Genomic DNA, 23,949 nt, shown 5'->3' with positions numbered 1-23,949 from the left:
GAGAGATTCTGTCCCCACTAGCATTCTGTCTACCTCCCTCCCCCAACACACACCCATCCCTCTTCTCTGCCCCTGGCAACCACTGCTCTACTTCTTGACTCTATGGATTCGCCTATCTGGGCATTTCATATAAATGGAATCAAACGATATGTGGACTTTTGTATCTGACTTTCTTCACTTAGTATAATGTATTCAGGTTTTTGGCATGTTGTAGCATGAGTCAGTACTCATTCCTTTTTAAAGTTGAGTAATATTACATGATATGGATATGCTGCATTTGTTTACTCGTTCATTAGTTGATCGGCATTTGGCTTGTTTCCACTTTTTGGCTGTTATGAATAATACTGCTGTGAACATTTGTGTATAACCTTTTGTGTGGATGTATATTTTTATTTCTTTTGAGTGTATATATAAATAGAAGTGGAATTTCTGGGTCATATAAGTAACTCTGAATTTTGAGGAACTGCTAAATTGTTTTCCAACGTGACTGAATCATTTTATGTTCTCACCAACCATGTATGAAAGTTCCAATTTCTCCATGTCCTTGCCAATACTAGCTTTGTCTGTCTTTTTGAATATTGCTATCCTAGTGTGTGTGAAGTAGTATCTCACAGTAGTTTCGATTTTCATTTCTCCAGTATCTAATGATGTTGAACATCTTTTCATGTGTTCATTGGCTATTTGTAGATCTTTGGAGAGATTTCTTTTTTCTTTTTTAATTTATTTTTTATTTTCAGCATAACAGTATTCATTATTTTTGCACCACACCCAGTGCTCCATGCAATCCCTCTATAATGCCCACCACCTGGTACCCTGACCTCCCACCCCCTGCCCCTTCAAAACCCTCAGATTGTTTTTCAGAGTCCATAGTCTCTCATGGTTCACCTCCCCTTCCAATTTCCCCCAACTCCCTTCTCCTCTCTATCTCCCCATGTTCTCCATGCTATTTGTTATGCTTTGGAGAGATTTCTATTCAAACTATCATTTTATTTTATTATTTATTTATTTATTTATTTACTTACTTATTTAAAAAAGTATTTTATTTATTTGCCAGAGAGAGACAGAGAGAGAGAGCAAGTGCACAAGCCGAGGGAGAAGCAGGGTTCCTGCCGAGCAGGGAGCCCAATGCAGGATTTGATCCCAGGACCCCAGGATCATGACCTGAGCCAAAGGCAGATGCTTAACTCACTGAGCCACCCAGGTGTCCCTATTTTTATTTTTTTCAGTAGATTCCACGTTCAGTGTCAAGCCTAGTGCATGACCCTGAGGTCCAGAACTGATCTGAGGGGCACCTGGGTAGCTAAGTTGGTGAAGTGGCTGACTATTCTTTCAGTTCACATCATGATCTCAGGGTCCTGGGATTGAGCCCCCACTGGGCTGGGTGCTCAGCTCAGCTGGGAGTCTATTTGAGGATTCTCTTTCTCTTTCCCTCTCCCTATGCCGCTCCCCCTGCTTGCCATCTCTTTCTCTCAAGTAAATAAATATTTTAAAAATGAAAAAAAAAAAAAAAAGATCTGAGCCGAGATCAAAGTTGCATGCTCAACTGACTTAACCACCCAGGTGCCTCTCAAACTATCATTTTAAAATTTGGGTTGTCTTTTTATTATTGAACTGGTAGAATTATTTATGTTTTTTGAATGCCAAGTCCCTTATCAGAGAACTCTTTTCTTGATTATTGTGAGTTGCCTTTTCATTCTGTTCTTGGTATTTTTTTTTGTTTGTTTGTTCTTGGTGTCTTTTAAAGGACAAAACTTTTTTTTTTCTTTTCTTTTTTTTTTTTTTTTTTGTTTTTAAGATTTTATTTTTAAGTAACCTCTACACTTAATGTGGGTGTCAGACTCACAACCCTGAGATCAGAAGTTACATGCTCCACCAACTAAGCCATCCAGATGCCCTTGCAGCACGAAAGTTTTTCATTTTGATATGGTCCAGTTTATCTTTTGTTGCTTGTGCATTTGAAGTCATATGTAAGGAATCATGACCTAACTCAAGGTTATGTGGATTTATGCCTGTATTTTCTTCTAAGAGTTTTGTAGTTTTAGACTTTGTATTTAAGTCTTCGATCCATTTGGAGTTAAGTTTTGAATGTGATGTGAGGTAGAGGTTCAGTTTCATTCTATTACATGTGAATATCCAGTGGTCCCAGCACCATTTGTTGAAATGACTATACTTTTTCCCCATTGGATTGTCTTGGCACTCTTGTCAAAAATCAATTGACTATTGATTTTGAGTGATTACAGTTAGCTTTTTAGGAATGTGATTGGGAGGTAAAGGGAGGTACATTTATATTTCTGAGTAGTATATTTGGTTTGAAAATTATTAGTAATTTTCTGGAAAATTAGAAAATAGTTATTAAATGGGCAACTCAACTTACTTTATTCACACTGAGAATGATGCATTTCCTCAGATGGAACATGAGTTATGTAAAGGGAGTATCCCAAACCCTGCCCATCTTTCACTATGATGTCATTGAGGAATGAGCCATAGCTGATTTGTGTGTTGAAGGAAGACTTGTTTCAAATTATTGTTCACTTTTACAGGGTGACTAATTTGCTGGCTGAGTAAGCTGAATTGTCAGCTGTTAATATTTTAATATTCCTCTTGAAGAGCTTGACCTAGAAAAGGATCGTGTTTGGGAAGTAATATGGGATCTTTAATGTTAGTGGAGTAAATTTCTTTCTTTTTTCTAAGGACTCATGGATACATCAAAGTATTCATGGTTCTAAGTATGATAGAGGTTCATTAGTCAGGATACTAAACTTATAGGATTACTTAACTTTAAGATCACTCTGGTTTTTTATTGGTTTTTAGACATAGTACTAGTTAAAACCCAATCTCATTATTATAGACTTCCCTAGGAATAAACTGTTGTCCATGTGTTATTTATTAAAATAATGGTGAGCATTTAGTGCTATTTTTTTTATTGTGGTAAAGTATATATAATATAAAATTTATCATCTTAAACCACTTTTAAGTGTACAGTTTAGTGGCATTAACTTGTTATGAAACTAGCACCCCTCTCCACATCTAGAATGTTTTAATCTTGTAAAACTGAAACTCTGTAACCATGAAACTCCTCCATTGCCCGGTAAACCCAGCCCCTGGCATCTACCATCTTACTTTCTATCTCAATGAATATGACTACTCTAGGTACCTCATTTAAGTGGAATCATATAGTATTTGTCTAGCTGTCTCACTTGGCAAAATGTCAAGGGCTCATCCACATTTTAGCAAAATTTCATTCCTTTTTAAGGTTGAATAATATTCCATTGAAGTATACCACATTTTGTTTTTCCATTCATTCATCGATGGACACTTGGATTGTGGCCACTTTTTGGCTGTTGTGAAGACTGCCGTGAACTTGGATATTCTTTAATGTTGATTTTGCAAATGCAGCTCATAGCAGCTAGGTCCTTATCTTTTTAATCTAAGTATTGTTCTAAACTAAGAGGAAGCTGTTTATCTTTTGGATTTTTGGTAGGTGTTTTAAAAATTTTTTTTTTTTGTTTTTTTGGGATGCCTGGGTGGCTCAATTGGTTAAGCATCTGCCTTTGGCTTAGTTCAGGGTCCCAGGGTCCTGGCATCAAGTCCTGTGTTGGGCTTCTTGCTCGGTGGGGAGCCTGCTTCTGCCTCTGTCTGCTGTTCCCCCTGCTTGTGCTTGCTCTCTCTCTCTCTGACAAATAAATAAATATAATCTAAAAATCCTTTTGTTTAGTTTTTAAAATTTAGATTAAATTTAAGGCCTACATTTATTTCTATTATTTAATTACTGCTTGTTTTCTAAGCAGCATAGAACAAGAAGTTTTAAATGGAGGAAGTGTCATAATCAGAATCTTGTCGCAATGTAATTTTTAAATTAATTAATTAATTAAATTTTAAAGATTTTATTTATTTATTTGACAGAGAGAGAGAGAGACAGTGAGAGAGGGAACACAAGCAGGGTGAGTGGAAAAGGGAGAAGCGGGCTTCCTGCCAAGCAGGGAGCCTGATGTTGGGCCAATCCCAGGACCCTGGGATCATGACGTGAGCTGAAGGCAGATGCTTAACGACTGAGCCATCCAGGCGCCCCTGTAGTTTTTGTTTTTTAAAGAATTTATTTTTAAGTAATCTGTACACTGAGCGTGGGGTTCGAACTTACAGTCCTGAGATTAAGAGTTGCATGCTCTACTGACTGAATGAGCCAGGCGCCCCTTTTGCAGTATACTTGAATTCAACCAACTAATATTTAATGGTACTCTAGCTATAGCACTTATATTAAATGTTTCTTGTATATCTGACCCTTAAACTTTTTTCAAATCTCACTGCACTTATTTGCTTGGGTGTGTGTGTCCTAGATGTACTACCCATATTCTAAACAGCCTTGTTTTAATATCTGTCCATCAATCAACAAAATCAGAATGGGAATTTTGTTTGATAAAATGGAGCTACTGAAATGAAGATAGTGTTTATATTTTAAAGGCCACCTTTCATGGGTGGCCTTTAATCTTTAGGACAAAATGAATTTCCATTGAATATATTAGTTATTAGGTGATTCTGTGTATTATATAGGATATTCCCAGGATTGGTTCCTTTATCATGCCTTTTAATGTTTCCAAATTATTGGTTCTATCTAATGAGGTTAGGAGACAGAGAAGGGAGGAGCTGTGAAGAGGATAGGGAAAAAGCATAGAAATAGTGAAGGAAAAGTTTTGGATCCCTTCTCAATTCAAGATCATTTGAAATGAAGACTGATCACTTAGTGAGAAAATATTTGATTTACAGTTTTTCAGGCATGCATTCTAATGTATACTTCTGTATACAGAACTGTATATGCAACTCCTTTGCTTAAACCAAACATTCTTGCAAGACACTAATAACTAACTTTGTGGTGGGTGGTGAGATGGTAGATTCTGAGTCACACAGTGCAATTTCCGGAGAATCGATAATACATTTGTGTATAATACAGATTTGACTGTAAGGGGCCAGGCAATACAATGTGGTCAGAAACCATTAAGGAGTAGTATTAACAGAGTATTATGATTGCGAACTTTCTTGAGCTGTGGGCCTATAGACTTTAGTGCTAGTTGATCAGAGTAGAACATGTGCTGCTTTGGGATTAGTCTTCTACACCTAGGCAAAACATAGCTCAGTAGTTTTCCTTTCAGTTTTTTTTTTTCCCCTGAAAAATGTATTGGCTAAAAGAAAGACTGCTTAGTTTTTTGTACTTCTAGAGTGTATCTTTGAGAACAATTGTAGAAAAACCAATATAAGAAAAGTTGTGGCAGGTACAGGGAGGGAAATTTTAAATTTTGCTTTTTGGTATTTGTCTCAGTTATGTAAGTTAAGATGAAAAAAAGAAATGACCTTTCCTGGCAATGGAAATACTCTTGAGTTATAATGAATATGACATTGACATTTGGCCAAGGCTCTTTGGGAAATACAAAATAGCTCCAGTATAGTGCAGCTCCTTTCCTTAGAGCTTATCTTTTGGTAATGGGGATAAGGCAAACAGTTTCATACTTCAGGTCAGAAAAATATAAGAGTATAAAAATATGAGGGGTGCCTGAGTGGCCCAATTAGTTGAGCATCCTACTCTTGCTTTTGGCTCACGTCATGATATCAGGGTCATGAGATCAAGCCCAACATGGGGCTCTGTGCTAATCGTGGAGTCTTCTTGAGATTGTCTTTTTCCCTCTCCCTCTGCCCACCCCTGCTCACACTCTCTCTCCCTAATAAATCTTAAAAATATATATAAAAATATGAAAACATAAATATGCTACAACCTATACTTTTTAAAAAATAACTTTATTGAAAAAGAAAAAAAACAGCTTTATTGAGATACAATTCACATATAATACAATTCAGCCATTTCAGTGGTTTTTATCATGCTCACATAATTGTGCAGTTATCAGCAATCAATTTTAGTACGTCTTCATACCCCAAAAGAAAACTATACCCATGTAACCACATGGTGACTATAGTTAGTGATATTGTATTGCATATTTGAAGGTTGCTAAGAGAGTAGATCTTTAAAGTTCTCATAATGGAAACATTTTTTTGTAATTATATATGGTGACAGATGTTAATTAGCCTTATGTGGTGAGCATTTTGCAATATATACAAATAGGGAATCATGTTGTATACCTGAAACTCATAATATTGTATGTCAGTTATACCTCAGTTAAAAATAAACAAAACACCATACCCATTAGCAGTTACTCCCCAGCCATAGGCAGTAACTAGTCTATTTTCTGTCTCTGTTTGCATATTCTGGACATTTCAAATGAATAGAATCATATAACGTGGTATTTTGTAACTGGTTTCTTTGACTTCACACAAGCTTTGTTCATGTTGTAGTATGTATCAGTACCTTATTCCTTTAAATTGTGAAATAGTGTTCCATTTTATGGATGTACTAAATTTATTCATTCATTAGTTGATAGACATTTATCCATTCATTAGTTGATAGACATTTGAATTGTTCCATTTTTTTGGCTGTTATGAATAGCCCAATACTAGCATTATGAACATTTATGTACAAACTTTTATGTGGATCTAGTTCTAATAATATATATATAATATAATATAATAAATATAATATAATACAATACAATATATTTCTTAGATAATATATACCTAGGAGTGGAATTGACAGGTCATATGCCAGCTTTCTGTTTAACCTTTTGAGGAACTGCTAGGCTGTTTTGCAAAGTAACTACACCATTTACATTCCCATCAATAATGTATGAAGGTTCCAATCTCTCCACATCCTCCCTAACACTTGTTATTATCTGTCTTTTTGACAGTAGTTATGCCTGTGGGTGTGAAGTTGTATCTTACTGTATTTCTAATTTACATTTCCCAATGTGTAATGATTTTGAGCATCTCTTTGCTTATTGGCCATTTTTGTATCTTTTTTTGGAGAGATACGTACTCAGATCCATTGCCCATTTAAAAATTGGATTGTCTTTTTATTACTGAGTTGTAAGAATTCTTGATGTTTCCTGATACAAGTCCCTTATTAGATACATAATTTACAAATTATTTACAGATTTGTTTGATTCTGTGGATTGTCATTTTACTCTCTTGACAGCGTCCTTTGAAGTACAAGAGTTTTTTGTTTTGATGCTGTCCAATTTATCTATTTTTTATTGTTTTTTTTTTTAAAGGTTCTTATTTATTTATTTGACAGAGAGAGAGAGAGAGAGAGAGATCACAAGCAGGCAAAGAGGCAGAGAGAGAGGGGGAAGCAGACTCTCTGCTGATCAAAGAGCCCGATGTGGGGCTCGATCCCAGGACCCTGAGATCATGACCCAAGCCAAAGGCTGAGGCTTAACCCACTGAGCCACCCAGGTGCCCCTATTTTTTTTTTTTTATTGTTGCTTGAGCTTTTAGTGTCTGAGAAATCATTACCTAAGCCAGCATCATGTGAGTTTACCCTTATGTTTTCTTCTAAGAGTTTTATAGTTTTAGCTCTTACACATTTATGTCTGTGATCTTTTGGAATTAATTTTTATGTATGGTGTTCATTCTCTTTGCATGTGGATATCCACTTGTCCCACCACCCTTTTCTGAGAAGACTGTAATTTTCACACTGGATTGTCTTGTCAAAATCTTTGGCCATAAATGTGACAGTATCTTTCAGGATTGTCTGTGTCCTATATGCCTGTCCTTCTATCCTTATAATAGTATAGCACCATCTTGATTATGTAGCTTTGTGGTTAAGTTTGACATTAGTGAGTGTGGTCTTTCTACGTTGTTCTTTTTTATTTTTATTTTTTTATTTTTTTAAAGATTTTTATTTATTTATTTGACAGATCACAAGTAGACAGAGAGGCAGGCAGAGAGAGAGGAGTAAGCAGGCTCCTCACTGAGCAGAGAGCCCGATGCGGGGCTCGATCCCAGGACCCTGGGATCATGACCTGAGCCAAAGGCAGAGGCTTTAACCCACTGAGCCACCCAGGTGCCCCATACTTTGTTCTTTTTAAAGAACATTTGGCTGTTCTGGGTCTCATGCATTTCTGTACATATTTAGGATCAGCTTGGTTAAAAAAAAAGAAAAGAAAAGGTTACCATGGGATTTTGATAGGGATTACCTTGAATCTTGTAGACCAATTTGGATGTATTGCCATCTTAATAGTATTAAGTCTTTCAGTTCATGAATGTAAAATAACTTTCCATTTATTTAAATGTTGAATTTCTTTCAATAGTGTTTTGGAATTTTCATTATACAAATCTTGTACTTCTTTTAAATTTATTTCGAAGTAGCTAAGTCTTTTTAATGCTATTATAATTGTTTTCTTAACTCCATTTCTGGGTTTTTTATTGCTGGTGTATAGAAGTACAATTGATTAGTGTATGCTGGTCTTATATCCTACAATTTTGCAAGACTTGTTTATTCTAGTAGTTTTTAAATGAATTCCTTAGGATTTTCTATGTACAAGATGATATTGTAAATGGAGATAGTTTTACTTCATTCTTTTCAATCTGGGTCCTTTTTATTTATCTTGCCTAACTGCCCTGACCAGAACTTCTAGAACAATGTTGAATAGAAACTGTAGCCATAGAACTTCCTTGTCTTATTCCTAATGTTCCAGGGTAAGCCTCTAAGGTAAACCACTAAGCATGACATTGGCTGTAGGTTTTTGTGAATGTCCTTTATCAGGTTGAGAAGTTCCCTTTTATTCCTAGTTTGTTGAGTGTTTTTATCGTGAAGGAGTATTGTGTTTTTCTCAAATGATTTTTCTGAAATAAATAACTTTAAAAATAACCATTTTCTCTGTTTCTTTTTTCTCTACAGAAATTGACTTGCATACCAAATGTGTGGTGGATGTAGATGCAAACAAGGTTATACTTAGTCCTGTAAATACTAATCTTTCCAAAGGAGATGCCCGGTAAGTTAAGAAACAGTATTATGTTCAATGGATTTCTGAATGACTGAAAACCATAATGGCTACTAAGCTGAGTTCAGCTTAGGAGATAACAAATGCTTCATTACTGTGTAGAGACTTAGCTGTCGAGTAAAAGAGGTGATGTCTGTAATATGGAATGACTAAGTGCCAGAACAAGTGTTGTAGATAGCAATTGTATCAGAAGCTCAGAGGAGAGAGCTTTAGGTTAGAAGGTGGAGTAACTGAGGAAGCCTTCTTGAAGGAGACAGTACCAGCTAGAAGATTATTAGTAAGATGTAGATGAAAAAAGTAGGGTAGAAGAGAAGACCTTTAGGTTGTTTCTACTTCTGCCGCTTCGAATCCTGTTAGAGCCCATTTCAGGTGCTCTTTCCTCCTCAGGGCATTCCTCCATTTTCAGGATTCCCTTCCTCTAAATCCCCTGTAAACTGTGGTCTGTTTTACTTAACTGAATTATTATGCATTGTATTGGATTTGCTGCTTGTGGCTCTAAAGTGGATTTTTAAGGTCTTGGAGGGAAAAACCTCTCTGTCAGGGGTTGAAGATGAATCACTTCTGGATTTGGATGATAATATGAACAAAAGGAAGGGCCAGAAAGTGTAAAAAAAGCGAATTTGGGGAAGAAACTAGAGATTCATTTGTTTTTTCTCAGCAAGCACAGGGGAGTTAATTTAATCAAACAGGCTAGGTTCAGATTACAGAAGACCTTGAAAGCCGATAAGGGAATTTGACCTATATTTTTATGGTAAGATGTCATCTTTGACATCTTAACATGGTTAAGGGAGTGGATTAGGAAAAGTCAGTTGGCTGTGTAGAGAGAATGGTTGCAACTGGGGAAAGACTGGCTTTTTATAGAGATCAGCTTGATTTCAGAGATGTTTTTCTACTGACCCTGGAAGTAAATTATACAAATTAGAGAGACAGTACCTTCATGGTGCTTTGCATGAAGTAGATACTTAAACTTGTAGAGACAATGTTGTGCATGGAAATACATACAGAAGGCACTCCATAAATGTTGTTTCAGGTTGAGTCATTGAGTTGAAAGGGCATTACAGACCTGGAGTCAGAAAATCTTAAATCAAACCCTTACTTAACTATGTTGTTTTTAAGTAGTAGTATCTAAACAAGTAGCTAGTTATTTTTAACTTTTTTGAGTCTTATCTGTATGGTATATGCCTTACCAATCTCAAAGAAGTGTTTTCTGAAGATCAAATGATTGCTAAAATGTTTTGTAAAGTGCTCTGTAATTGTTTGATCTTACCGTCTTTGATGTAGGGCTGCTTCATAAGTGTCACTAGGTTATGGGTACTATCAGATATGAAGTTATTAGAGTGTAAAGGGTATAGATGTGTCAAAAATGATGCTAGGATTTTGAGCTTGCTGATTGATCTATTGTTCTGAGTATTAAATGAAATTACTAATAGTAGAGGCTGTTTATTGCTCTTGGAATTTTAATTCTGGAGATTGTTGCTTTATTTGGAAGTGGGTTACCTCTGAAAAACTTGGAGGCAATATCCTTTGGTAGGATGATTGTAGGCTTTACCTGTAGGCTGACTTGGATTCAAATTCTGGCTTTGCCACTTGGTAGTGTGGTTACCTACCTGTGTTCCTTATTTTATTTTTTTTTTTTTTTAAAGATTTTATTTATTTATTTGACAGAGAGAGATCACAAGTAGGCAGAGAGACAGGCAGAGAGAGAGAGGAGGAAGCAGGCTCCCTGCCGAGCAGAGAGCCCGATGCGGGACTCGATCCCAGGACCCTGAGATCATGACCTGAGCCGAAGGCAGCGGCTTAACCCACTGAGCCACCCAGGTGCCCCCCTGTGTTCCTTATTTATAAAGTGTTTCAGTTTTCTAAGTTTTATATTGATGCATAACCAGTTATCTTTAGAAGCTTAATGGCTTAAGGCAATAGTGATCATTTATTATCTCATGGTCTCTGTGGGCCCGGAATTCAGACAGGGATGGCTTATCTCTGCCTCATGCTGTCTGGGGCATAGCTGGAAGACTTGAAGGTAGGGGATTGGAATCATCTGGAGAAGGGTGGGTCACCCAGATCTGGTGGTTGATGCTGCCTGTTGGCTGGAGGTGTAGCTGAGGCAGTAGGCAGAATACCTGCTCACCATCTGGCAGGTTCCAAGGGCAGGTGTCTTGAGAGAGCGAGAAAGCCGGGTGAAAGTAGCATTGCCTTTTATGTCCTAACCTTGGGAGTCACCAGTCACCCAGTATCTTCTTGTCATCTTTTCTTACTCAAGGCTGATCTAAAGCTCTAAACAATTTCCAGAAGAGAAAATATAGGCTCATCTGTAATGGAGGAGCATCAGTGTCACATAAGAAAAGCCTTTAGGATGGGATATGTGTTATTGTGGCTGCCCTGGGAAAATACGGTCTGCCACAAGTGTGTGATAGTATCTACCTGATAAAGTTGTTGTGAGAATAAAATGACAACGTGAAAGCTGAAAAATATATTTTCTTTCCTTTTGAGGTCTTTAAATCTCAGGGGTCTGTGAAAGAATTAAATAGCTGTTCTGGTTCTATAGAGTATCTTGGATAGCTCTTTTTTCCATATGCTGCAGATACAAATTGAATATCATTCAGTGCTGTACAGGGTTGGATAAAAAACTTTAAAAAATGACAACTTCCAATAAGGTTGGTATGTTTTGGGTTTTTATGAAGTAAAGTTAAGCACAGATTTTTAAAAAACAGCTTTTATAGAGTGAAGTGTATTTAGCTTGATGAATTTTCATAAGTTGAACATAACTCCTATAAGTGGCACCCAGATAAAAACCAAGAACATTGCTGGGCTACTTGCCTGGCTCATTTGGAAGAGCATGTGACTCTTGATCTCTGGGTTGTGAGTTCAAGCCCCACATTGGGTGTAGAGGTTACTAAAAAATATAGACATAAAAAAAAGAACATTGTTAGTATAATAAAAGATTGCCTTTTGAGAAGTGCTTTTTCTTTTAATATGCTATCAAGGTGAAAAGAGAAAATAGAAATTTTGGAATGTAGCGGTCCAGTGGTACAGGTTGGCTTCATTAAATGTGAAGAAAAATCGGAAGAAAACATAAATTAAAACTATTTTATGTGATATGAGGTTCATTATAGTCTAGTTTGTAGAATGACTAATCCATAAAACAAGTTATGTTTTATAGGAGCTATATAACGAGAGAGTTAAGAATTTAGAGTTAACATGTAAGTGATTTGAGACATTTTAAATTAGTAGTCAGAGGACGCCTGGGTGGCTCAGTTGGTTAAGCGGCTGCCTTCAGCTCAGGTCATGATCCCGGTAACCTGGGATCGAGTCCCACATCGGGCTCCTTGCTCGGCAGGGAGCCTCCTTCGCCCTCTGCCTCTGCCTGCCACTCTGCCTGTGCTCGCTCGCTCTCTCTCTCTCTCTGACTAATAAATAAATAAAGTCTTAAAAAAAATAAATTAGTAGTCAGAAAAGCTAAAATTAATATTTTTTCTTTAAAAGCTATAAAATCCATGCTTCTAGAATAGTATCCAATTTTATTAATCTAAAACCGTGACTAATTTTATATGTGTACTTACAACTCAAGTTAGTATACTTTGAAAGTGGACATATGTACATTTTAAAATAATGGTTTATATATTTTTCTGATTAATTTTGTATTAATTTCTGATAGTTTCATGATTTGATGTTTGTGCTTATTAATACCCATAGAAGCCATGGTTAAATGAGTGGGTAAACCATTTCTAGTTTAATAGCTTAATCGGGGCGCCTGGGTGGCTCAGTGGGTTAAGCCGCTGCCTTCAGCTCAGGTCGTGATCTCAGGGTCCTGGGATCGAGTCCCACATTGGGCTCTCTGATCAGCAGGGAGCCTGCTTCCCTTCCTCTCTCTCTCTCTGCCTGTCTCTCTGCCTACTTGTGATCTCTCTCTCTCTCTCTCTCTCTCTCAAATAAATAAATAAATCTTTGAAAAAAAATAGCTTAATCATGAGAATTTGGGAAACATTTCTTGCTCTGCTATATATGGAATTCCAAAACTGTTCTGAAAAATAAGATGCTTAAAAATCAGAAAACTGGTAACACAAGGCTAAGAGATTAAGAATCCTGACTTTGGAGCCAGAAATCCTGGATTGAATATCACTTTTAACACTTAACCATGTATGCTATGGAGCAGGTTACTTAATTATCCTCTGCCTCAGTTTATTCATTGGTAAAGAGGAGATAGGTTATGACAATTAAAACAAGTTAAAATATATAAAATGGCAGTGCCTGGTATACAATAAACCTTATATAAATGTTAGTTATTACTTTAAATATTACTGTTAGAAATGGGTTGTATTTGTGATGTTTGGTGAGCTGTAATATACTTTCATAAAGGAAGTAAAATTTTTTAAATCAAAATACATTCAGTTCAATACTAGAGTGTGCATACTTACCAAATAATTATCTGGTTCTAGGGGTGCCTGGGTGGCTCAGTTGTTTGGATGTCCGACTCTTGATTTCTTCGTAACTGTTGCTAGTTTCAGGATCATGAGATTGAGCCCACTGTTGGGCTCTGCGTGAGTTCAGAACCTGCTTAAGATTCTCTCCCTCTCCCTCAGCCCCTCTTCCCCAACCCCCACCCCACATGTCCTCTCTCAAAAATTAAAAAAAAAAATTAAAAAATAAGAAAAATTAGTTCTGTAAAAATTTCAGCTTTACAAAGTGAAAAACTTAATTTTATGTTTGCCTCAAGTTGATGGGGGCTCTTAAGGAATAACGTGCCATGTGTTAGAGAGCTATGACCCCTAATTTGATGTTTATAGTTAATAAAATATCAACTGACTTGGGAAACCAGGTCAAAACATTGATTTAGCGTATGGTGAGAACAAAGGGACATTTTATAAAATAGGGAAAAGATTAAGGACAAAGTCTTTCTATTTTAAGAAACTCTGGTCAAATGCTTCAGACTGATAGACTTGCATCCACCAGATCCATCTTTTTCTTACGTGTGGAGTACTAGCTATACACTCCTAGGTTTACTGTATTTTTCCTTCTGTTGCACCACACCGCTTAGACTAAGTCTTAGACTTAGTCTTTTTTTTTTTTTTAAAGATTTTATTTATTTATTTGACAGAGAGAGATCACAAGTAGGCAGAGAGGCAGGCAGAGAGAGAGAGAGAGGAGGAAGCAGGCTCCCTGCTGAGCGGAGAGCCTGATGCGGGGCTCGATCCCAGGATCCTGAGATCATGACCTGAGCCGAAGGCAGCGGCTTAACCCACTGAGCCACCCAGGCGCCCCTAGACTTAGTCTTTTTGAAATTACTTTTTTGCCCTGCATCAGTTTAGTTTTTCAGACTGGTCCTTGGGATTTTTTAGATCTTCATCAGCGACATGTTTACAAATTATCTTTTAGGGCTAAGAAATGACCAATTCATTATCTATTGTAGTAGATTTTTGCAAGTGTAATTCTCAACATTGGAATCTTTGCATTTAGGAGCACTTTAAGTCCCTTTTGTAACTAGTTATAAGTAATACCATGGTATAGAACAGCGCCCCCCTTTTTAAAGTTTATTTATATAAGTAATCTCCGCACCCAGGGTGGAGCTTGAACTCACAACTCCAAGATCAAGAGTCGTACACTCTTGCGACTGAGCCAGCCAGGTGTCCCTAGAACAGTCCCCTTTTAAATAGCTGAGTAAATATTTAAGCCTTATTTTTTTTGAATTAAAACAAACTCTTAAAACTTGTTAAACTTTTAACCTGTAATAAATGTTAATGTTAGTTAGCCTGTCACCATCATAAGGCAAAATAGTTTCTTAGGCTAACGTTTCTCTTCTGCCTTTTGCCTTATTCCCTCCCTCTTCTGCCCACAAAACAGGCCTTTCCCTCTAACTCTGGCTCAAGTTAATTGAAATCCTAATATATATATATATTTTTTTTAATACTAATATTGTTTTAAAAGGAAGTAAGGTGTGATTTCCTGCGGAGAGTGGCAGCTCCCATTTTATGAAGCAGTTGTTTTATTAAAGTTATATATAGGTGAATTTGGAAATGGGAATGCATTTTCCCGTAGGAACTGATAGTTATTTCTATTAAAAATGGTGTTCTATTAAAAAAGTGACTAGTTTGGCTCACAACTCATGGAATCACACCTTTTATATTTTAGTATGAAGCGGAGGTGCTTCATGGTCACTTCCCATTTTGTCACATGTGATTATATTTATTTATAAAAGATTTTATTTGTTTATTTTTTTAGGGAGAGCGAGAGAGGGAGCCAGTGAGCCAAGGGAAGGACAAAGGGAGAGGGAGAGAATCCCAGGCAGACTCCTTTGTGAGCATGGAGCCCATTGGTTGTGGGGCCAATCTCAGGACCCTGAGACCATGGCCTGAGCTGAAACCAGGAGTTGGATGCTTAACTGCCTGAGCCACCCAGGCACCCCTCCCACATGTAATTTTAAAAAAGATGTGTTTCAAGAGTAGAGATTGAATAAAATTCACAATTTTTCTTCCTTATCAAGGACATCCTGAAGTGAGAAAAGACTTTTTCCTTTTTTGGCTCTGGGTGTGTGGCAGTGAAGATGTAATGACCACTAGTAACCAGTAGACTTTGGTGTCACTGTGCCAAAAGTGCCAGTTCTTTTAGCCGCCATTGTTTTTGCATCATGAGGGCTAGTATCAGCATAGTGAAAAAGGCAAATATCAGTATTATTCTGAAAGTAGTTGTTACCTCAAGAACCATGTTGTCTTACCACACAACAATTTAAAAATCAGATTTAGGCATTAAATCACAGACTCTAAGAACTGGATTGATGCCTTTGGTGTATTTATTTTTAAATTACTTTATTGAAATGTAAAAAATATGCTATATAATTCATCTCCTTTGAAGTGAACAGTTCAGTGGTTTTTATTATATTTAGAGTTGTACAGCCAGCATCATGATCCAATTTTATGACATTTTAATCATTCTGTTACTCAACTTTCTGTCTCCATAGATTTGTGATTTGCCAATTTTGACATTTCTTATAAATGAAATAATACAGCACATGGTCTTCTGTGATTGGTTTCTTTTACTTAGCATAATGTGTTTGGGGTTTATCCAAGTCGCATTTATCAGTACTACATTTTTTTTATGGTGGAATAATATTTCGTTGTATTCCGTTTGGTTTATCCATTCATCAGCTGATGGATATTTGGTTTTTTTTTTCCACATTTTGGCTATTATGAGTAATGCCGCTGTGAACATTTGTGTTGGTCTTTGTGTGGACATATGTTTTCATTTCTCTTAGGTAGATATCTTGAAGTGGAATTGCTGGATCATATAGTAACTCCATGCTTAACATTTTGAGGAGCTGCCAGACTTTCCCAAGGCAGCTGCACCATTTTACATTCCCACCAGCAGTGTATGCAGATTCCAATTTCTTAAGGTTTTAAGGAACTCTTCATGTACTGAAAAGGAAAAAATGTTGGTGACTCTGGCTAATTGGAGAGTGCATACTCTGCCCGAAGGCATTCAAATTACAGCTAAAAAGCAAAACAAAACATTGTGCTGTCCAAACAAAACAAGTCTTGGCTAGGTTCACCCCTTGGCTGCTAATTTGGAACCCCAGGTTCTAATATACTTTTCTACTGAGCCATACTTCTTGACAGGTTTTTAAAAATCAAGCATATTTTAAAAAATAATAGTATGTAAGGGGGTTTAAAGAATAAAACACTTTTATGTTTTAACCTAAACATTTTTAATACTTTTTTTTTTTTAAGATTTATTTATTTATTTATTTGACAGAATGAGAGAGAGGGAGAGCATGAGAGGAGAGAGGGTCAGGGGGAGAAGCAGATACCCTGCTGAGCAGGGATCCTGATGCAGGACTCGATCCTGGGACTCCAGGATCATGACCTGAGCTGAAGGCAGTCGCTTAACCAACTGAGCCACCCAGGAGCTCTGAAGTTGTTTTTTTATCTCTTTCTTGTATTTCTTTATATTTTCAATATATTTTGATATATAAATATATATATTTATTTGTAAATTGTTTGCATACCACTATGTGTAAGCAAAGTGAATTTTTTCTAGTAAAAGGTCAATTATGTGACTCAAAGATTGACTGCTTATACGGATTAAGGCCTGATATTTATTAATTAATTTATTTAAAACATAGACAGGACCTGTGAGCAAGAAAAGCTGCCTAATGCCTGATTCTTAAAAGCTAAAGAAAAAAAAGTGTGAGTTCATCTTGGGGAGGAAAGCTAAATGTTGGTATTTTACCAAATATTCTGTTCCTTCTTTCTTCTTTCTGAAAAAACCAACCCAAAACAAAAGCTTTTCTCTCCTCATCCGTTGTTTGTTGTGACTTCCCAGCAAGAGAAGCAGTGAAATTGTTTTAGTGTCCTTCCAACTCTTTGAGGAGACTATGGATCACTGAGCTGTGTGCACTGAGAGGTGCTGCTTTAAACACCAGAACTGAAACCCAAAAGGGAAGGAAATTCTCAGGAAAAATTGCATTGTTTCGTCCCTAGATCCGTTAATCCACTTTCCTCTTTAGTTCTGTGTTTTCTGTCATTTGTGAGTGTGTGTGTGTGTGTGTGTGTGTGTGTGTAACAGGATAAGAGTTAATACACTGACTTGGGAGTCTCTCTTATAATTCTTTTTTACCCTGCCCCACCAAGTGTAAGATTTGAAGGTGAGAGTTTTCTGAAGGAGAAAACATTTGAGAGTTGGACTTAAGACCTTAATTAATCTGAACACTGATTTCTTTGGTATTATGTGAGATGGCCTGTTCTTTAGTACATGTAGGAAAGTCTCTTCAACATGGATGGAACTAGCCATAAATGGCACAGATATGCAGAGTTTTTCTGTTTTATAGTAAAGCTGTGGTGCTTCCCTCTTTTTTCCATATGATCATGTTTAACCTGAAGTTTAATTGATACATATGAAGATGATAGCTGCCAGTGTAGTGAGAATATCTGAGATGTTGATCTCAATCAGTACTGGTAAGGTCATTAAAGTTCTTTTTATTCCTTCTTATTTTATACTAGACATCAGGTTCGTCAAGTCATTAGTAACTAACATGAGCAAAGCACACTCAGGCCCTTCTTTGGAGGTTCGTACTACTCTGATCCTGGTAGAAGAATGAGTATATGCAGATATATTCAAATATGCAGAGTATAGTGAGGCTGACACATGCACATACATTTCTCTTGCAGATGTACTGAGTAATGCTGCCTAGGAGAGGGCCTAATGCCGCTAACTGCTTTGAAATATCCGAAGTCATTTTCAGAGTAATTCCTTGTTAGTGGAAGGCATCATTAGGTCATATTAGATAATGACTTTTAAAATTTCTCTACTGCTATATGGTTACTAATTTAAGTAAAGATTTTAATTGAAGGAAGTCATGCAAAATGTAATTATGGTATGTACAATAGACCTGTTTGTTCTCTCTGCTGTGAAATGACTTGAGTGAGGCTAATAATTCTGCCCAAATAAAATTTACTCCTCTGGAGAACAGTATGTGGTATGTTTTAATTTCATAAGGAGGCTCTTCCTTGGGGGAGCCTGTCTACCCTGATTATGTCAGACTAAAGAGGGGGAAGCATTGTTTAGTGTACTCAGAAATTTTAGATGATTTCGCCCCCTTAAAAAATACAATGATCGGGGCGCCTGGGTGGCTCAGAGGGTTAAGCCGCTGCCTTCGGCTCAGGTCATGATCTCGGGGTCCTGGGATCGAGTCCCACGTCGGACTCTCTGCTCGGCGGGGAGCCTGCTTCCTCCTTTCTCTCTCTGCCTGCCTCTATGCCTACTTGTGATCTCTCTCTGTCAAATAAATAAAATCTTTAAAAAAAAAAATACAATGACCATTGAGTGTATAAATCTTGTACTACTTTTGAATATAGTTGTGAAAGTGAATCACAGAAACTCTTAAAAGCTAAAAAGATAATAAAGATTGTATTCATGTCTTTGCATGGTTAATAGTAGTAAATAATCAAATAACAATAAATGTGTGTTTTTTCACGTTTACCAACAAAGGCTACTAGAGTGCCAAAATGAACTGTGTGATAGTTTGTTAGTAAACCTGTCTGAACGAAAATTAGATTATTATAGTAGAGTTGGTGATATTTTAGCGTTGTCATGGCTATATCAGTATTATCTCATTCTTTTATTGGTACAGCAATATGAAGAAATAAACTTTTTTCTTTAAATACCAGAATAGAGAGTGTCTGTCACTGAGCCCGAAATACTACTTGTTTACTGACATTTGATACAATGAGGACTCAGAGTTACTGGGCATGATTAGTTACTAGATTGTTATTTATTTTTTTATTTTAAGATTTTATCTGTTTATTTGACAAGAGAGAGAGAGAGATCACAAGTAGGCAGAAAGGCTGGCAGAGGGGGAGCGGGAGGAAGGCTCCCTGCTGGGCAGAGAGCCTAATGCGGGGTCTCGGTCCCAGACCCTGGGATCATGACCCGAGCCGAGGGCAGAGGCTTAACCCACTGAGCCACCCAGGTGCCCCTAGATTAAGTTATGGTTAATAGGAGGGGAGCCTGGGTAGTTTGGCTGGTTAAGCATCTCCCTTTGGCTCAGGTCATGATCCCAGGGTCCTGGGATTGATTTCTGTGTTGGGCACCTTGCTCAGTCTGCTATTTCCTTTCCCATATGTGGCTCCCCTACTCTTGCTCATGCTCCCCCTCTCTCTTCCTTTCTCCCTCTCTCACCCTCTTACCTCTCGGTCTCTCAGATAAATGAAACCTTTTTTTAAAAAACTTATGGTAATAGGAATTGAATGTTTTGAATTTACCCAGAATTCTGGATTCAGCATAAAATTATGAGATAATTTATGGTATATTGGGTATCTAACTTCAAATAAAGTTTAGGTAAAACTATCAAGTTGTACCTATTGAGGTGTTTAAAATTGTTTTTTTGTTTGGCAGTGCTTTTTTTTTTTTTAAGGGTTCTTTGTCTCAATATCTAGTGTAGGAGTTGTTGCTAATATAAACTAGATATTGTGTAAGAATCTAGACTTCTCTTTTAAAGAGAAGGTAGCAGTGCTCCCTGAGGAAGTGTCACATGAGAGACCACTCTAACTCCCAAAATTGCTGTATCACAATACCTTAGGAATCTTTATTATCCATTCAGTAGTTGAACATAAGCTCTTTGGCAGGTATCAAGCTAAGAATTAGGATAATCTTTATTAATCCTTAGTTCCATTACATTGTGGTCAAATTATTTTTAGCACAGAATGTCTGTAAATATACTAGTAGAACAAAAAACAAAGCAAAACAGAAAACTGAAGAGTAGAGAAGTTGAATTAGTCTCTTACGGACTTTGTAAGGTTAGATTTTTGCAGAGTCAGATTTGAAATGATTCTATTGTGTACTTTTGAGCATTGTGCATTTTTTTAATGAGAGTGATATTTAGCTAACATGAAAAATGATTTCTTTTGCAAATTAGTAGCTTAGGGTTTTGGAGCCCTTTTTCCTTCTTCCTAAGTTTGTTAAAAGAGTGTCTTCTATGATGGTGAATTTTACTTTTGCTTTACTTTGATCAGATCTCATTTATATGTATTTATAATTAAATAAAGACCTCAATGGATTGGGTCCTAATTAAGAGCAGTGATGAATTTTTATCTTCCTGTTTTGGCCTATATATGAAACAAGTCAATTATCTTTTGTTTTACAATTAATTCTGTTTACAGAAATAGAATTTACATAAAGATCATTGAATAAGTAAAAATTGCATTTGCCATTTAATTTTTAAAAACTGTGTTATCAGGGTGCCTGGATGGCTCAATCAGTTAGGTGTCTGCCTTCAGCTCAGGTCATGGTCTTAGGGTTCTGGGATCGAGCCCCATCAGGCTCCCTGCTTAGTGGGGTATCTGCTTCTCTGTATGCCCCCCAACTTGTGTGCACACACATTCTCTCTCTTTCAAATAAATAAAATTTTTTTAAAAACCAACCTTTTTGTTATGGAGATTTTATTTTTAATTTTTTAAAAAAATATTTTCTTTATTTGTCAGAGAGAAAGAAGGAGAGAGCACGGCAGAGGGAGGAGCGTTAGAGGGAGAAGTAGGTTCCCTGCCGAGCGAGGAGGCAGATGTGGGACTCGATCCCAGGACTCTGGGATCATGACCTGAGCTGAAGGCAAATGCGTAACTGGCTAAGCCACCCAGGCGTCCCTATTATAGAGTTTTTTTTTAAAACATACATCAAAGTAGACAGGATATAGTATAACAAACCCTTATGTACCTGTCACTCAGTTTCCGAAACTGTTAACCCATGGGTAATATGGTCGTAACCACATCTTCAACTCTTTCCTCTTTCCTTTTTTCCTATATTAGTTTGAAGTAAATCTGATTTTAACCACAGATATTTTAATGTATCTTTTACAATTTTTTAACAATTGCTTCAACACCATTAGTACACCTAGAAAATTAACAATAGTTATGTAAAGCATCAAATTTTCAGTGTTTACATGTCTAATTATCTGATAAAGTTTTTTCCCATATAGTTTGTTTTGAATAGCATATAAATACGGTCTCTACATTGCAATTGGATTATTTATCTTTTGATTTGTTGCTCCCTCAGTTGTTGAAGAAATTCAGTCACTTGTTCTGTAGGTAGATTAGTAGGTGAATTTATTACAGAGGATGTGTTATTCTTAGTCAGATGCCAAATCACGCTGATTTTTCTGGTGAGTATTTTTATCCCAACATTCCTTTCCTCTCTCTGACATTACCCTAGTTAAGGACCATAATTGCCTTCTGTTTAGATTACAACATAGCTTTTAACTGATTTCTGGAACCCACTAATACCAGTCTGATCTTCCTTCAAGACTGCTTCTCCGTCCTGTAATCGAGAATATTTTGAATTGAGAGCATTTATTATTTCTAGTACTTAAGCACTGTCACTGCTTAGGTGACATCTTTTATGTTTGTCCTGCCCTGTTTTCCAGTGCCTGTATTGTTTAGTGTTTTCTTGTGTGTGTGTGTGTGTGTGTGTTTAAGATTTTTATTTATTTGACAGAGAGAGATCACAAGTAGGCAGAGACGCAGGTAGAGAGAGAGAGGGGGAAGCAAGGACCCTGGGATCATGACCTGAGCTGAAGGCAGAGGCTTTAACCCACTGAGCCATCCAGGCGCCCCTTTCTTGTGTGTTTTGAGGCCTCCTCCCCTTTTAGACTGACTGCTTGAAAGCTGAGACCACTTTTTTTCTTTGTGTCACTTACAGTGCTTTCCACGCAAAGGTGCTCAGAGAATGGCTCTTGATTGATTATAGCTGTTGTATTAGTGCTTGTTCTCAAAAGTCCCTCATTCTGATATTTTCCCTGGTTAGTAGTTGGAGGAGTGATTTATGAGGCTGGGAGTTAGATTTTACGAAGATTTTACAAAGATTATTTCTCAAGACAATGGTAGAGCCTGATGAGCCGTCTGGATCTGCTCTGCCATATGGAGGCTGTTTTCTAGCATCCTTGCCCACCTAGATACAGTCACTTGTTTACTCCCCTCGCACCATGGCTTTTGTTTTATTTTTGTCATTTTGACAACAACCTTTTGTTTCAGTGCTGTTTCATTATAGTTGTGTACTGTTTCCTAGTGATCTAATATTAGGATCATACTGAAGGATGAGTTTCCTTTGGGAAGAATTTCCTAAAGATTAAATAACTCTGTTTCTAATAAATAGGTTTTGCAAACTGGGGGTTTGTTTAGGGGTATGTTATAGGGGTATGTTTTGTTTGGCTTGCAGTTTCAGTGTTTAAAAATCAGGAAGTTTCATAAGAAAATTTAGATTTGCAGTTTTTCTTAAACAGCCTGAAAATCCGGCAACACTGGGCTTATTTCCTCCTTTGACAAGGTCATGAGCTCTCAGGTCCCCAGCTGGTCAGCTCCCTCATTTACATTATTTACCTGGCCCCTGTGGACCTTTCCATTTATAACCCTTGGTGTAGATTTTTATTGGGTTCAGTCACAAAACACATTCTTTCCTGACCTTTGCCCGGGATTTTGGGGCTCACATTACTTTTGGAGACTTTCAGTTGTTGCATTCTGAATATGTCATGTTCTCAGTTTTTCTTTAGTTCATTAAGTTTAGCCATATGAATTCCATAATTGTTGATATGACTTTATAAATTATTACATGTTCAACTTAATATGTTAACATTAATTTATAAAAATATGAAATAGTACTACTTTCACTAAATACATAGTTACATTTACATATTTTTGTTTTGGAGGACAGTTATTTTTCTTTAAAATATTAATTATGCTAACATGTAATTTTGCTATTTTTAAATGAATTATTAAAATATTTTTAAAATTTCTCAACTTTAGTTTGTCATTCAAAAAATTTTCCATGGGCTGTAATCCATATAATAAAAGGCTCTTTAGGGTCCTTGTAATATTTAAGAATGTAAAGGAGTCTTGATACCAAAAAGTTTGAGAATCTCTGATCCTCAAATACAATGTAAATTAAAATTGTCTGGTACTCATCAAATTGTCAGGTAAATTAATTAATTGTCAGATAAATTAAAATTGTCTGATATACTTAACAAAATTTTAGAACATAATTATTTTTCCCCTTCTAAGCAGTATCCTATAAATGGGTAAATTATCTCTAGGTCCCTACAAAAGCCTATTTAACCTGTGGTATTTCTGAAGTGTATAGCACTATTTAAGACATTCTAAGCAATAATTCTTTTATTCAAGAGTTCCAGGTTAGCAATCCCCAAAAATCTAACCCTCTTCTTTTGGGTTAAGGGGTTCATTCTAAGCTCTTCTGATTGTTCTCTTGCTCTTGATAGGGTTTGATGGGTCAAAAGTGGGAAGAGCATTTGAAAAACTAAGATGTAATTTTTTGTGATTTGTGATTTTTTTGGAGGGCTTTCAAATGAGATTCAGATGCTGGAGGGATTAGAGAATGGGCAGTTTTGGGGGTGCCAGTTAAGCGTCTGCCTTCCCCTCCGGTCATGATCCCAGACTCCTAGGATTGAGCCCGGGGTTGGGCTCCCTGCTTGGTGAGTGGGGGGCCTGCTTCTCCCTCTCCCACTACCCCTGCTTATGCTCTTTTTCTCTCAAATAAATAAATAAAGTCTTTAAAAAAAAAAGAGAGAATGGGCAGT

General features: G+C 36.8%; 1 protein-coding gene across 1 annotated transcript in view; it reads left to right on the top strand.

The window, feature by feature from the left end:
• KIF13B (kinesin family member 13B) overlaps positions 1 to 23,949 on the top strand; it is a 199,515-nt gene that overhangs the window by 7,934 nt on the left and 167,632 nt on the right. Inside the window, exon 2 of the mRNA XM_044225037.1 lies at positions 8,780 to 8,873. Within this exon, the coding sequence (XP_044080972.1) occupies positions 8,780 to 8,873 (94 nt within the window). The remainder of the gene's footprint in view (positions 1 to 8,779; positions 8,874 to 23,949) is intronic.

This window comes from Neovison vison, chromosome 11 (genome assembly GCF_020171115.1).
Source record: "Neovison vison isolate M4711 chromosome 11, ASM_NN_V1, whole genome shotgun sequence".
Classification (NCBI taxonomy): Eukaryota; Metazoa; Chordata; class Mammalia; order Carnivora; family Mustelidae; genus Neogale; species Neogale vison.
Note: the sequence above shows the minus strand (reverse complement) of the source record. Positions and strands in the feature narration are given on the sequence as shown.